At 45.4% G+C, this 14,090-nt stretch overlaps 2 protein-coding genes across 7 annotated transcripts in view; one reads left to right on the forward strand and one right to left on the reverse strand.

Annotated features, from left to right (window-relative positions):
• ADSS2 (adenylosuccinate synthase 2) overlaps window positions 1–14,090 on the forward strand; it is a 108,863-nt gene that overhangs the window by 81,201 nt on the left and 13,572 nt on the right. The window lies entirely within an intron of this gene.
• The window catches only part of SPMIP3 (sperm microtubule inner protein 3), a 37,093-nt gene that overhangs the window by 19,128 nt on the left and 3,875 nt on the right, over window positions 1–14,090 (reverse strand). For all 4 annotated transcript variants that reach the window (XM_031015170.3, XM_019032378.4, XM_019032367.4 and 1 more), the window contains exon 2: window positions 5,725–5,793. In XM_031015170.3, the coding sequence (XP_030871030.1) occupies window positions 5,725–5,780 (56 nt within the window). In that variant the 5' untranslated portion in view covers window positions 5,781–5,793. The remainder of the gene's footprint in view (window positions 1–5,724; window positions 5,794–14,090) is intronic.

Below are 14,090 nucleotides of genomic sequence, written 5' to 3' on the forward strand. Positions count from 1 at the left end.
ATGTTGTCTTTCCACTCAAGAGTTCATAATCTGGTCAGGAAAGCCATGTTTAGGCAACTATCTAATCACAGACAATGTGGTGAGCGCTACACCTGATAAGAAACTGAGGCTCAGGGGGAGTAAATAGCTTGCCTAAGGACATGAGCTAGTACGTCCAGAAGACAGAACTAAAGGAAGGACTAGGAAGCCTCCAGACCTGTGCCCTCACCTCCCAGGCTCTACCGGCTCCACAAGAATCTCCTCAAGGAAGTGGGGAGCCTCAGTTTCCTCATCAGTAAAATGGGAATGATACTGTCTTCTCCTTTAATGATTACATGAGAGTAAACGAGACATTTGTACTTGGTGGCTAACATCTCCCAAGGTGTTGATATTGATACAGGAGATGGAAATTATTTAGGCAGATGGAAAGGGCAAGAGTCCTCGGCGGAATTTCCCTTTTAACAAAAAGTAGCCCCAAAGTCATTTATTTTCTAACAAAGAGTAGCCTGTAAAATCATGCTGCAGACATGAATAAGCAAGCTGGAAACTTGCGTGGGTGAATGCCGGCAGCTGTGCCCATAGAAAAGGGCTACCTGAGGGCCAGCATGTTCAACATGGAGGCGCCATCTTCCCTTTTCTCTGTCACCACCTGTATAGTACAAACAAAAGCAGGCAACTGAACGTGACCCGGCTAGGCAGAGAACCCATCTACATAATAAAAGATTAGGGTGGGGCGGCCAGCGTCTTCACATGCCATGCAAACAGCACACCTAGTCCTAACCAGTTCTTCTCATGTTATGCAAATGGCACACCTGGTCCAACCAATCTTTCGTGCCCTATGTAAATCAGACACCACCTCCTCAAGCTCAGTTATAAAACCTGCACTTCACCAGGGACCAGAAGACCCACTGCGACTCCCTCTCTCTGCAAGAGAGAGATTTTCTCTTTCTTTAGCCTATTAAACCTCCGCTCTTAACCTCACTCCTTGTGTGTTCATGTCCTTGATTTCTTTGGCGTGTGGCAATGAACCACGGGTTGTACCCCAGAGAAATGACGCTGCTCCAATATCATCCCACGCAGGATGGGCTGACCACACAGTTGCCTCTGGATCTTCAGAGACTGTTTCGATCAAAGTTTTAAAAATCTATTTAAATCACACACAAATTCTGTATCTTTGATCTTCTACAACACACTGAATGTAATCCACTTAAAGTGATCTTTTCAGGAGTATCCTGGGTTCCACAAACCAATGCCACACCCAGCCCTTCTCTGAGTGACAGGCCTCCAGCCTGTAACCAGGGGATGGCACCAGTAAACAGTTACATATAATATGATTTTTTTTTTTTTTGAGACGGAGTCTGGCTCTGTCGCCAGGCTGGAGTGCAGTGGTGCGATCTTGGCTCACTGCCACCTCTGCCTTCCCAGGTTCAAGCAATTCTCCTGCCTCAGCCTCCCGAGTGGCTGGGACTACAGGTGTGTGCCACCACGCCCTGCTAATTTTTTGTATTTTTAGTAGAGACAGGGTTTTACCATGTTGGCCAGGATGGTCTCAATCTTTTGACCTCATGATCCGCCTGCCAAAGTGCTGGGATTACGGGCGTGAGCCACCGCACCCGGCCAATATGATGATGAATACAAGAATTTTATGCGGCCACTACTAAGTGTGAACCATTTAATATTTACTTTTATTTAGTGTCCCAAAATCTCAGTTTTCTGTAGCATAGCTCTGAGGCTTGGGCATTTAAGGATGAATTGGATACATGCTTGTGCAGAACCACAGAAGGGCAGGCTCAGGTGCCATCAGTCACCAGGGGTACACACCACACATAAATGATTGGATAATTTTGCTCACTCATTCATTTCAACGTTTTCAACAACCGTGCCTACAGGGCCTACCAGGAATGGTAATCTGCAAGGCAGAGGTCATGATAGTGAGTTGCAGAGAAAGGGAAGTAAGCCCTGCCCAGGGGGCTAACCTGGAGATGTGGCAAAATGCAGTGACCACAAGCACAGACGTGAGTTTAAGTCCCATGTCCGCCAGTCACTAGCTGTGGGATCTGGGACAGTCATTTAACCACACCGTGCCTTGGTTTCCTCATATGAAACTCACAGTAGTGAAGATTAAAGGAGTTTTCAGATGCACCTAGAACAGTGCTTGGCACAGAGTAAGAGCTTCAGAAGTGTTTACCATTATTATTCCAGGGGGTGAGACAGGCAGGATATAAAGAAACAGATAAAGTAGGCCAGGTGCAGTGGCTCACGCCTGTAATCCCAGCACTTTGGGAGGCCAAGTTGAGTGGATCATTTGAGGTCAGGAGTTCGAGACCAGCCTGGCCAACATGGTGAAACCTTGTCTCTACTAAAAATAAAAAATTAGCCAGGTGTGGTGGTGGGCGCCTGTAGTCCCAGCACTCGAGAGGCTGAGGCATGAAAATCACTTGAACTCAGGAGGCAGAAGTTGCAGTGAACCAAGATCGTACCACTGCACTCCAGCCTGGGTGACAGCACAAGACTTTGTCTCAAAAAAACAAAAACAAAACAAAACAAAAAATCAAAAACCTTTCCTTCCTGAAACCCAGATGAGGAGGAAGCAGGGGAGAGAGGAATGGAGTTGGCTCCAGTATTTCCTGATTGTCTCCCCACAGCGTTTGCTCTTTCTGTGTGTGTTTGAGATCTGTTTTGTTCACTGAGAGGCCTTTTTAACTGTGGTCTTATCTGGGGAAAATGGAAACAAACCTCCATTGGCCACTCCTGCCTAGTGCTCTGTGGTGTCTGGACCTGGCCTGGAGTCCGGGGGTTTGGGTGGAACTGAGCACAGCAGGCCCTGGGGCCCCTGGAGGCCTAAGGCTGGGCTGTCTTCTGCTCTCTGGGGCTTGTCCTCCGAGCCGCACGTGGGTTGGGGGGCACACTGATGGCTCCGGCTCTTCCTGCACCTGAACTAGTCTTGTTGCCCCCACCCTCCGCCCATAGTGCGCACCGTGAGGCAGCTCTGTATGCCTTTCCCGACCTGCCAACACGTGGGTCCAATCAGCAAGTCCGTGCATTCCCCCTCCAGGCTGGATCTCCCATGGGACGGCTTCTCCAGCTCACGGCCACCCCTTGGTCCAGCTCACCATTGCCTCCCCCTGCTCTCTGCAATAACCCCCACTCTTGTCCTCAGACAATCTGTTCTCAGAGTGAGCTTCATAAAAGTAAATCAGATCAGGGCCCTCCATTGCATAAAACCCTTCAACCCATTGCATGTATAATAGCATAAAACCCAAACTCACTATTGTGGGCCACAAAGCTCTCCGGGAACTTCTCCTGCCTCTACCGCCCCAACCTTCTCCCAGCTCCAGCCCCTGTGTCATCATGTCATGGCTTCTTTCATGAATCAGGGATTTGGGACCTGCACTTCCTCCTCCCTAGACCGCACCCTTCTCCCACCCCCTGCCCCTATCACCCAGCATCATGCTCGGCTGACAACTGCTGAGAGAGCTGTTCCCTGAACACCCTGGCTAGAGAAGGTATTCTCCTGCCTACCTCTCCACCTGATTATTCTCCCTCACACCCTTTTTCATTTCCTTTATCACAGCTTCCAATTATTTTATCTGTTTATTTTTTCTTTCTTTCTTTTTTTTGAGACAGAGTCTCATTCTGTTGCCCACACTGGAGGGCAGTAGTGCGATCTCGGCTCATTGCAACCTCTGCCTCCTGGGTTGAAGCGATTCTCCTGCCTCAGCCTCCCGAGTAGCTGGGATTCCAGGTGTGTGCCACCACGCCTGGCTAATTTTTGTATTTTTAGTAGAGACAGGGTTTCACCATGTTGGCCAGGCTGGTCTTGAACTCCTGACCTCAAGTGATCCACCCGCCTCGGCCTCCCAAAGTGCTGGGATTACAGGCACGAGCCACTGCATCAGGTCTTAAAAGAAAATTCTTAAGGTGTAGCCAGGAAGGACACATCCATCCATTCACTCCTTCTGTAGTTTCTGGAAGAAGGACTTCTCTTTTGTTGACCAAACATGGCTAAAATAACTCAATATTAAAATAAATGTGAGGCTGGGTGTTGTGGCTCACACCCATAATCCCACACTTTGCGATACCAAGTGGGAGGACTGCTTGAGGCCAGGAGTTCCAGACAGTCTGGGCAACATAGTGAGACCTGGTCTCTACAGAAAATTTAAAAATTAGCCGGGCAGCTTGTAGTCCTAGCTACTCAGGAGACTAAGGCAGCAGGAAGATCAGTTGAGCCCAGGAGTTTGAAGTTGGACTGAGCTATGATCCAGCCACTTCACTCCAGCCTGGGCAACAGAGCCAGACTTTGTCTCTAATAAATAAATAAAAATAAACTAAACTAAACACGAGGCTTGCTCAAAGCCACAAAGCCAACGGAGCTACAGGAGGCTGGCCCCCACATCACGGTGTGAGGTTGCTGTCACAAATTTATGGCTACTACCTTCTGCAGACCTGTCGCAGGTGGTGAAGGGGGAGTGGGGTTAGGATTTACAGACTGCCATCTGATGCCAAATTTAGCACAACAACACAGATCTAGGGCTTGTTATTCTCGTGCCATAGAGGACCTTGAAGAAAGTGAAACAGCTCCTTAGTTTCCATCTGTGCCGTCAGCTCTCATCACACAGAGGACGCACAGGAGCAGTTTGTTTTCCCACAAGCAGCGTAAAATGGTCCAATCCCAAATGTGGGCTTGGATTGCTCAGACTTCTCACTAAAGCTCTTCCCAAGCAAAAACCAATATCCTTCTGGTCTTTTGGGAATTTGGAGTTGCCTGTTTGCTTGGATTCTGCAGTGAGTGTGAGGCTTCTTTTTCTTACAACTTTCCCTAAACCCAATGTGGAGGCTAGAGCAACTCTATGTTGGATGCTAATTCACCATGTTGGCTTCTGATTAACCCCTTGTATTAGCCCATTTTCATACTGCTATGAAGAAATACCCAAGACTGGGTATTTTATAAAGAAAAAGAGGTTTAATGGACTCACAGTTCCACATGGCTGGGGAGGCCTCACAATCATGGCAGAAGGCAAAGGAGGAGGAAAGGCATGTCTTCCATGGCGGCAGGCAAGAGAGTTTGTTCAGGGGAACTCCCACTTATAAAACCATCAGATCTCGTGAGACTTATTCACTGTCAGGAGAACAGCATGGGAAAACCGCACCCCATGGTTCAGTTACCTCCCACCAGGTCCCTCCCATGACACGTGGGAATTATGGGAGCTACAATTCAAGATGAGATTTGAGTGGAGACACAACCAAATCATATCACCCCAGGCCTCTAAGATTTCCAGTTTCTCTATAGTTCCTGGTGTCAGAGCAGGTACTTACTGTAAGTTCTGCCCTTTGGCCAAACAACATTGGTGTTATCGTACTTCAATTGTCCCATATATCCCTCCTGTATCACTCTTTTCCTATGGTATCTAAACCCTGGGTCTCGGGGGTAATGGCGCAGACATCCACCATCTCATCTCACTGCTACCCAAGACACATATGTGGCTTCTGTTCGTAAGTCCCTGTTAAATATTTCTTTGTAAGAAACTGGATTTGCCAGCCTCTTTCTTCGGCATCTCAGCTTCCTCTGACTTTTGCCGGTAGGTTTGCACAGACCTGCTCATCAGGAAATATCCAAAGAGCTTCCCTAGAACTCCCTGGCAGTAGTCTCTGGACCACTGAGCAGCAGGATGTGCAGTTCTAACTCCCCAGGCACCTGGCTGCCTGGCTTCAGTCCCAGAGGCTGTGCATCTGGAAGAACTATACCTTGGCGGGATCACTGGGCGACGCTCAATAAATTCTCGTAGTCGGATGGCAGTCATGATGGATGGGAATCTGAAAAAAAATTATGGCGTAAAGGATTATATTGCCAGTTTATACATAATTCCATGTGTGAGCTATCTAGTACCACAAAGTCCATCTTGAAAGAAATCAGTAAAAATATTTGACATGGTAGAAGGACTATGCATATAGGCTGTTTAGGGAAGGAAATACAAGATTAGAAAGGAGCAAAAAGAAATGGCAAGCATGAGGCAAATACACACAGATGTGCTTTTCTTTAAAAACCAAAAGTAAAAAAAAAATTAAATAAGTATAAATCAATAAGAAAATAAAAAGCAGGCCGGGCGTGGTGGCTCACGCCTATAATCCCAGCACTTTGGGAGGCCGAGGTGGGAGGATCATGAGCTCAGGAGATCGAGACCATCCTGGCTAACACGGTGAAACCCCGTCTCTACTAAAAATACAAGAAAAGTAGCCGGGCCTGGTGGCAGGCGCCTGTAGTACCAGCTGTTTGGGAGGCTGAGCCAGGAGAATGGCATGAACCCAGGAGGCGGAGCTTGCAGTGAGCCAAGATCGTGCCACTGCACTCCAGCCAGGGCCACAGAGTGAGACTCCGTCAAAAAAAAAAAAAAAAAGAAAGAAAAAGAAAAAGCAAAGGTACTTAGCTGGGCATAGTCTCCTGTCTCACTTCATTGTTTTTTTGGTTTTGTTCTGATCAGTTGTGACCCAAGATCCTGTCTCATTTCTTAGTGGGCCTTCCTACCTCACAACTTGCAAGCTAAGCACGACATTTCCCAGAGTGCCTCACAACAAGAATCCCGGCTAGGAATGAGCGCCCTTGCATTGGCTGTACTTGCTTGAGATTTGGAAGGTGGACATGAGGCAGAGGCTGCTGCCTTGATCTTCTCTACTGGCAAGCAAGGTTGTGGAGCATATGGCACTTTTCCAGTGTCTCATCTCCAGCTTTGGGGCATTCAAGAAGCAATTGTTGCGAAGGCAGTGGCTGAAGTCTGTGTCCCAGGGTTCAAATTCCAGCTTCCTGGGTGGCAGAGACAGTGGCGTTGGGAGTAGGTTCTTGAACTCAATACTCCTGGAAGCAGCTTCCTGATCTGGACTGACATAGCTTTACCAGTGATGGGTCAGTTTTGCGGAGATGTTCTAGATGCCTCCTGGGGGCCCCACCCAGAGCCTGTTCTTCCAGCCCTTCTGAGGATTTTTTTTAAGCCATTCATTCTCTATGTTAGCCCCTTTTCTGTTCCCCACTGACCCTAGACTAAACATATATGTTGTTTCTAGTCTAAAATTTCATATCACATCTGATTGTTTGTTTGTTTTTCACAGGGCCTCACTCTGTCGCCTAGGTTGGAGTGCAATGGCACAATCGTGGCTCACTGCAGCCTCCACCTCCCGGGTTCAAACAGTTCTCCTGCCTCAGCCTCCTGAGTAGCTGGGATTATAGGCACCTGCCACCATGCCAAGCTAATTTTTGTATTTTTAGTAGAGATGGGGTTTCACACCATGTTGGCCAGGCTGGTCTCGAACTCCTGACCTCAGGTGATCCACCCACCTTGGCCTCTCAAAGTGCTGGGATTACAGGCTTGAGCCACCGTACCTGGCCCACATCTGATTATTTACTGGAGAATATGGCTTGCCACAAGCAAACTACTACATTTAAATAATCCCATAAAGTGGTAAGACCCCACCTCTATGAAAAATACAAAAAAAAAAAAAAAGCCTGGTGTGGAGGTGCATGCCTGTGGTCCCAGCTACTCAGGAGGCTGAGGCAGGAGGATCGCTTGAGCCCAGGAAGCGGAGGTTGCAGTGAGCCAAGATCACACCACTGCACTCCAGCCTGGGTGACAGTGAGACCCTGTCTCAAAAAAAAAAAAAAAAAAAAAAAAATTCGCAGGGAAAAGAGTAAACAATGAGAAGGAAAACTGAGTGGCTGGGGGACAAAGGCATACTTTTTACCATTTACCTTAGGAATTTTGCACTCTGCATATCTATTATGTATGCATAGACCCCTGGGCCTATGGTTTGCACAAACATGGCTAGTGGTGTAGCAGGAGAACATTGGACTGAGACCCATGTGACCTGCGGCAGGTCATTTTCCCACTCTCCACATTGATTACAATAGCTCTCTGGAGGGTTGAATGAGGCAAAGATGTGTGCGAGAGTGTTCTGTGTCCTTGAAAACATCTTTGAGAAAGGAGAAATGTGAGTTCCTATTGATAATCATGGATTACGTACCAGGTAACGTGTATTAACTCCTATTAGCCTCCCAGCAACCCTACAGAGTTTTACTGCTATTTACTCCCAAGAAAATTGAGGTACTAAGAAGTTAAGTAACTTGTATGAGGTTACCAAGGAACCAGGGCTGGAACCCTCTGGCTGCAGAAATATTTATTTTAACTCTCAGCTCTATCAAAACAATCACAAGGCACCCAGACCATCAGCCAAAACAAAACTAGGACTATTCAGTAACCAGGAGACAGAAAGGACTGGAAAAAAAAAGTGTGTGATGTCTCCTCCTCTTCCCTTTCATAGACAACGGTTAACTCATTGCCTGCCGGCTGGCTAGCTGCTTTATTTCACCTGAGTGTGTTTTTCAAAGCAACTTGAAGATTTTAAACAGCATCACATTATAATGGAATAGTTGGCTATCCAACAGAGCCTAATCATTATATAATGTACTTTTACTGCTGTGATTATTTAAAAGAGAGAGAGAGAGAGAAAGAGAAAGAAGGAAGAAACAATGAGAGAGAAAATCTGAGTAAACACAGCTGAGCTCTTGGTTAATCTGCTAACCCGAACTCCGAAAGCTTCGTGACTGGAGTTTACTTCAGTGGAAGTGACAGGCTGGACAGAAGAATGCCAGGTATTCAGGGCTTTTGAGCTCCTAACAAAGACAGCCCCCACTATCCCTTTGAAGACAGAGTGAGTGCTCAGTGCCTAGAAATTCTGAATCAGTCTTGTAAGGGAATAAATCGGTCATGGGTTGCCATGCTTTTTTTAAAAAAATTTTTATTTTTAATTATTATAGATATATAAGAGATGTACGTATTTATGGGGTACATGTGCCATTTTTATATAAGCATACAATGAGTAATGATCCAATCAGGGTAATGCGGGTGTCCATCACCTCAAGAATTTATCATTTCTTTGTGTTAGGAACATTCTAATTCCACTTTTTAAGTTATTTTGAAATGTAGAACAGGCCGGGCGCGGTGGCTCACGCCTGTAATCCCAGCACTTTGAGAGGCCGAGGTGGGCAGATGACTTGAGGTCTGGAATTTGAGACCAGCCTGGCCAACATGGTGAAACCCCGTCTTTACTAAAAATACGACAATTAACTAGGCATGGTGGCGCATGCCTGTAATCCCAGCTGCTTGGGAGGCTGAGGCAGGAGAATCCTTGAACCCAGGAGGCAGAGGTTGCAGTGAGCCGAGATCGAGCCACAGCACTCCAGCCTGGGCAACAGAGGAAGACTCCGTCTCAAAAAAAAAAGAAAGAAAGAAAGAAAAAAAAGAAATGTACAATAAATTATAGACAATAGTCACCCGTTGTGCTACCAAACACTGATCTTTTTTCTTCTAACTGTATTTTTGTTCCATTAAACATTCACCGTTTATTCCCTCTTCCCCATGCCCCTTCCCAGCCTCTGCTAACCATCATTCTACTCTCGTCTCCGCAAGTTCAATTTCTTTTCTTCCACAAGTTCAATTTTTTTTCAAGCTCCCACATATTAGTGAGAACAAGCAATATTTGTCTTTCTGTGCCTGGCTTATTTTACTTGATATAATGTCCTCCAGTTCCCCTCATGTTGTTGTAAATGACAGGATTTAATGCTTTTTTTTTTTTTTTTTTGAGACGGAGTCTCACTCTGTCACCCAGGCTGGAGTGCAATGGCGCAATCTCAGCTCACTGCAATCTCCGCCTCCCAGGGTGAAGCAATTCTCCTGCCTTAGCCTCCTGAGTAGCTGGGACTACAGGCACCTGCCATCATGCCCAGCTAATTTTTGTATTTTTGTAGAGATGGGGTTTCACCATGTTGACCAGGCTGGTCTTGGAACTCCTGACCTCAGGTGATCCTCCCGCCTCAGCCTCCCAAAGTGCTAGGACTACTGGCATGAGCCACTCTGCCCGACTGATTTCGTGCTTTTTTATGGCTGAATAATATTCCATGCATGTGTGTGTGTGTGTGTGTGTATATATATATATATATCTCACGTTTTCTTTATCCATTCATCCATTGATAGACACGGGTTGATTCCATAGCTTGGCTATTGTGAATAGTGCTGCAATAAACACGGGAGTGCAGATATCTCTTTGATATAACAGTTTCCTTTCTCTTCGATATACACCCAGCAGTGAGACTGCTGGATCATATGGTAGTTCTATTTTTAGTTTTTTGAGGAACCTTCATACTGTTCTCCATAGTGGCTGTACTAATTTACATTCCTACCAACAGCGTATGAAGGTTCCCCTTTCTCCACATCCTCAGTAGCATTCATTATTGCCTGGCTTTTGGATAAAAGACATTTGAACTGAAGTGAGATGATATCCCATTGCAGTATTCATTTGCATTTTTCTGATGATTCGTAATGTTGAACTTTTTTTTTTTTTGGACGGAGTCTCGCTCTGTTGCCAGGCTGGAGTGCAGTGGTGCGATGTTGGCTCACTGCAACCTCCGCCTCCCGGGTTCCAGTGATTCTCCTGCCTCAGCCTCCCGAGTAGCTGGGACTACAGGCATGCACCACCACGCCCAGCTAATTTTTTGTATTTTTAGTAGAGACAGGTTTCGCCATGTTGGCCAGGATGGTCTCAATCTCTTCACCTTGTGATCCGCCAGCCTCGGCCTCCCAAAGTGCTGGGATTACAGGCGTGAGCCACCGCCCTGGGCCATGTTGAACTTTTTTTTTATACACCTGTTAGCCATTTATGTGTCTTCTTTTGAGAAATGTCTATTCAGATTTTTTGCTTATTTTAATTAATTAATTAATTAATTTTTTTGAGGTGGAGTTTTGCTCTCATTGCCCAGGCTGGAGTGCAATGGCGTGATCTCGGCTCACTGTAGCCTCCGCCTCCTGTGTTTAAATGATTCTCCTGCCTCAGCCTCCCGAGTAGTTGGGATTACAGGTGCTTGCCACCACACCCAGCTAATTTTTTTTATTTTTAGTAGAGGTGGGGTTTCACCATGTTGGCCAGGCTGGTCTCGAACTTTTGCCCTCAGGTGATCTGCCCACCTCTGCCTCCCAAAGTGGGATTACAAGCCTGAGCCACTGCTCCTGGCCCTTTGGCCTATTTTAATATCAGATTTTCTTTTCCCTATTGATTGTTTAAGCTTTTTATATATTCTGGTTATTAATCCCTTGTCAGATGGGTAGTTTGCAAATATTTTCTCCCATTCTGTGGGTTGCCTCTGGTTGCCATGCAAGCATTTTTAGAGAAATGCATTAGCAATGGTGTTTGAGTCCAAGTCTATGCTCCTACAATAATCAGAGGACCTTGTCTGCGAGTGGTTACCGATCTTTAGAGAATTTCCTCTACCTTATGTGAGGGATACCAAATCACTGTTTTGTTTTGTTTTTTTTGCCATTAATCATAATCTCTTGGACACATAAGGAAGTGTAGTTTGCAATAAGATATATCAGTACATTTTATTTTAGTCAATCCTAAAAAATATAGCCACATACCAAATCTGAATGTGGTAACTCAAGTATGAACATATGGTAAACTCACCATCACTTTCATAGTCACAGCCGGTGCTGTGCAACTGTTGTTCTCAGCACCAGGAACAACATAACTTTCATCTCCCTGAAAACATGTAATTTTTTAGTTGCCTTAATAGAAGATGCTTGCTTAGACGTGCCCCAAGTAATATTCTTCCAAAGTGAACAAAAGTGCTGTCTGCGCCCTTGCCCTGCCATTCACTCAGTTTCAGTTATTCCTAGGAAATCTTTGAATATTTTTATTTACAACTGAAAACATTGTATGCCCAGAGTAAATACTGCCATAAGACAATGTTAGAACCATCCATGAATTCTACACATAAACAACTATTTTCATGTTTTTGTATCATATATATGTGTGTGTGTATATATATATATATATATATACACACACACATACACATACATACTTAATTTTTTTTTTTTTGAGACAGTCTCACTCTATCACTTAGGCTGGAATACAGTGGCACAATCTCAGCTCACTGCAACCTCTACCTCCCGGGTTCAAGCAATTCTCATGCCTCAGCCTCCTGACTAGCTGGTATTACAGACACGCGCCACCACGCCTAGCTAATTTTTGTATTTTTAGTAGAGAACAGGATTTCGCCATGTTGGCCAGGCTGGTCTCGAACTCCTGACCTCAAGTAATCCACCCACCTCGGCCTCCCTAAGTGCTGGGATTACAGGTGTGAGCCATTATGCCCGGCCCATACATAAATATTTAAACCACAGCAGATATTCTATTTTGTAATTTTTAATTTTCTTTTCTTTTCTTTTCTTTTTCTTTTTGAGACAGAGTCTGGCTCTGTCACCCAGGCTGGAGTGCAATGGCGTGATCTTGGCTCACTGCAACCTCCACCTCCTGGGTTCAAGTGATTCTCCTGCCTTAGCCTCCCGAGTAGCTGGGATTACAGGCGTGTACCACCATGCCTGACTAATTTTTTTTGTTTTCGTTTTTAGTAGAGATGGGGTTTCACCATGTTGGCTAGGCTGGTCTCAACCTCCTGGGCTCAAGTGATCCTCCCCCTTCAGCCTTCTGAGTAGCTTGGACTGCAGGTGCATGCCACCACACTCAGCTACTTAAATACTTCTTTTTTCTTTTTTTGTAGAGATGGGTCTCACTATGTTATCTAGGCTGGTCTTGAACTCCTAGGCCCAAGCAATCCTCCCACCTCGGCTTCCCAAAGTGCCGGGATTACAGGCCTGAGCCTCTGTGCCTGGCCCTATTTTATATTCGTTGTTTCTCATTGAACAATATATCATGAAACTTTTTCCACATTGCTAGAGTATTCTTTTTTTTTTTTTTTTTTTTTGAGATGGAGTCTCGCTCTGTCACCCAGGCTGGAGTGCAGTGGCACATCTTGGCTCACTGCAACCTCCACCTCCTGGGTTCAAGCGATTTTCCTGCCTCAGCCTCCTGAGTAACTGGGATTACAGGCGTGCTCTACCACGCTCGCCTAATTTTTGTATTTTTAGTAGAGACGAGGTTTCACCATGTTTGTCAGGCTGGTCCTGAACTCCTGACCTCATGATCCACCCACCTTGTCCCCCTCAAAGTGCTGGGATTACAGGCGTGAGCCCCCTGCGCCCGGCCGAGTATTCTTAATTTTAATATTTAACATTCCTTTGTGTTGTTTAGTAAGGGCCATACACCACTCTATTTAAAATAAGACTCCACTCCACCCCACTTCTGAACTCCTTTTCCCTGCCTTTGCTTTGTTTTTCTCCAAAACACTTATCCCCATTTGCCATACTGTACGTTTACTTATGTATCTTGTTTATATTTGTTTCACCCTGCCCTCATTAGAAAGTAATCTCCATGGTGGGTGCAGTGGCTCGTGACTGTCATCTCAGCACTTAGGGAGGCCAAAGTGGGTGGATCACTTGAGATCAGGAGTCTGAGATCAGCCTGGGCAACATGGCAAAACCCCATCTTTACAAAAAATACAATAATTATCTGGGCAGGTGGCATGTGTCTGTAGTCCCAGTTACTTGGGAGGCTGAGATGGAAGGATCGCTTGAGCCTGGGAGGTGGAGGTTGCAGTGAGCTGAAATGATGCCACTGCAATCCAGCCTGGGTTACAGAATGAGACCCTGTCTCAAACAAAAAAAAAAAAAAAAAGGAAAAGAAAAGAAGAAAGGGCAGGGTTGTCTATTTTGTCTACTGCTACAGCTGTCAGGTCAAAGATAATAACTAGCACGTGGTAGACATTTGACAAATATTTACTGAATAACTGAGTGAGTTATAATTTATGAAACCCAATACCCTAATTTTGGACATTTTGGTCATGCTAAATATCTCTATGAATATATTTCATTCTATTGAATTTATTTCTTAAGGTACATTCCTAAGAATGAGTCAAGGCTTGTGCAGGTTCATGGCTCCTAGGAGGATTCAGCCACCTCCATTAACTAATGTTGGCCCCCAGACCACTGAGGTTAGACTTTCCGTGCACAGAAATTAAAATTTAACAATACAACTTTTTATCACATTGGTGTTCAGAAGGTGAACCAAGATAAATGAATTAAAAACACATCTTGCAGCAAACTTCCTCAAAGTTAATGTTCAACATGCTGACTTCAGGAACAAATCTGTAAGATTTATTTTGTCAACTTTCT

This window comes from Gorilla gorilla, chromosome 1, assembly GCF_029281585.2.
Source record: "Gorilla gorilla gorilla isolate KB3781 chromosome 1, NHGRI_mGorGor1-v2.1_pri, whole genome shotgun sequence".
Classification (NCBI taxonomy): Eukaryota; Metazoa; Chordata; class Mammalia; order Primates; family Hominidae; genus Gorilla; species Gorilla gorilla.